At 35.2% G+C, this 1,986-nt stretch overlaps 1 protein-coding gene across 1 annotated transcript; it reads left to right on the forward strand.

Annotated features, from left to right (window-relative positions):
• Window positions 1-969: 969 nt before the first annotated feature.
• LOAG_13530 (hypothetical protein) lies at window positions 970-1,134 on the forward strand (the record flags this gene model as incomplete). The annotated part of the gene is made up of 1 exon (XM_003149036.2): window positions 970-1,134. A coding segment is annotated over one exon (165 nt), but the record flags the coding sequence as incomplete, so codon positions are not given.
• Window positions 1,135-1,986: the final 852 nt, after the last annotated feature.

The following is a 1,986-nucleotide window of genomic DNA, read 5'->3' on the forward strand; positions in this document are numbered from 1 at the left end:
CTCATCCTACATTCTTCCATTAGAGGCAACATGAGAATGAGCTTTTTGCTTTTATAATAGATGCTTTAATAATAGATAATAACAGATATTTTGCTTTAACAATAGATATGTGGAATTCAAAATTTAATGCTTACTGCAATATTTTACTAACCACAGTAGATAGCTTCTTATTATTTGTTGGTATTTGGCAGTTACTGATGCGATAATGAACAGAGTGACAGAATTCAAGGAATTAGCTTCTTTACAGTCCGATGAATTTAAATGATGTTGAAAATGGTGACAATAATGTTATCACTGGTGTTCTAAGAAATGTTCATTCTTTACCCAACGGGAGATCTGCAGTTAGGGCATACTTCGGCAAAACATGAAACGATCATAAAGCTCACTAAGTTAACACGATCACTCGGGCAATGTCAAATAACTTTAACAACCATGACAACGTGGATTTAATACTAGTTGCTTCAGATACGGGTACATGCAGCAGTAGATGAGGAAATACTCGTGGACACAAGAACAAGTACTAAAACATTATGTAATGACACGTTATTTCAATTCCTTCAGTTTATTCCTTTATTCAATTGCATGAAGTTGAAAAAATAAGCTACAAAGAAACCCAAATCCGAAGCTGATCTCGTTGCAGCGAAAAACTCAGAATTACCCCTTATCCGATATTCTTCCGTTAGAGGCAGCACTAAGAATGAGCTTATTGTTTAAAAAAAAAAAACAGGATAAAAAATGAGCAACATCTCGTAACTTTAGTTAGTCGAAATGTGTTTTGATAGGTTCAATAAATGATACTGATACAGTCATTTTTCAAATTATATTCATTAATTAGCACACAAAATATTTGCAAACACAAGCGTCATATCAGTTTTCCAGTTGGGCAGATGAAGATTAAATGTCGTTATTGTAATGTGACTGTGCAGACGAGGAAGGAATATTCAAAACATCTTGAAATGCACAAGAAATATGGCATCACTTGTCCCGAATGTGGCAAGACATTCTATTCCGCAATGGGATTTCAATACCATGAAGATGCACATCAATCTAAATCTCAATGTGAAATTTGTAACAGGTCCTTTTCTTACAAAACTGGACTACGACGACACCAACGACAATTCCACAGAGGTAGCCGTTAGTTTTGCAAAGTTTATCTTTAGCAAAAGATGTTTTGAGGATATTTGGTGCATGAAAATGTGTTGCAAAACATTTACGACAGTGAAGTGGCAATTCGAAATTAATACATACTGTAATATTTTTCTAACATCGGTAGATGGCTGCTTGTCATTTGTCGCAGTTGGTGTTTGGCAGGGACAGAATTCAAGCAATTAGCGTCTTTACAATCCCATGAATTGCATGCCCCAACTTAAGGAACTCCTAACGGAAGGAGTTCCCTAAGTTGAGGCATACATTGGTAGACACATGAAACCATCATTACCGGTCAAAATTCGTTAGGTTAAAACGACCACTCGAGCAATGAGTATTTTTCAGAAAACTTTGAAGTCCTCAACAACTTGGCTTTAGCACTAATTTCCTCAGATACGGTTACATATGATAGTAGATAGGGAAATATTAATGGACAGTTATCGGGAACAAGTAACGAAGAATTACATAATGACATATCGTTTTAAGCCCTTCAGTTTATGCATTCACTCAATTGCGTGAAGCTGAGAATAACAAGCAGTAATCGAAACTGTTCTCGCTCACATTAAGAAATTCACAACTTATTCGTTGTGCAAAATTCCATCAGATGTAACAAAAAGACCTAGATTCTGTTGCAAATATGCACAAAATAAGTGAATAGTTTCACGTATTCTAAATTAATTGGGGTGGGAAGTTCGTTTATAGCCCTAAAATCCTCATGAACAGTTTTCAGACTGAGTCAATTAATTACCAAATAACGTGATAAGAACACTAATTGCAAACACAAATCTCACAACACTTGTTTTCTAGATGTGAAAAGCATAAATGTCTAGATATCAGCTG

This window comes from Loa loa (assembly GCF_000183805.2).
Source record: "Loa loa unplaced genomic scaffold supercont3.675, whole genome shotgun sequence".
NCBI classification, from domain to species: domain Eukaryota; kingdom Metazoa; phylum Nematoda; class Chromadorea; order Rhabditida; family Onchocercidae; genus Loa; species Loa loa.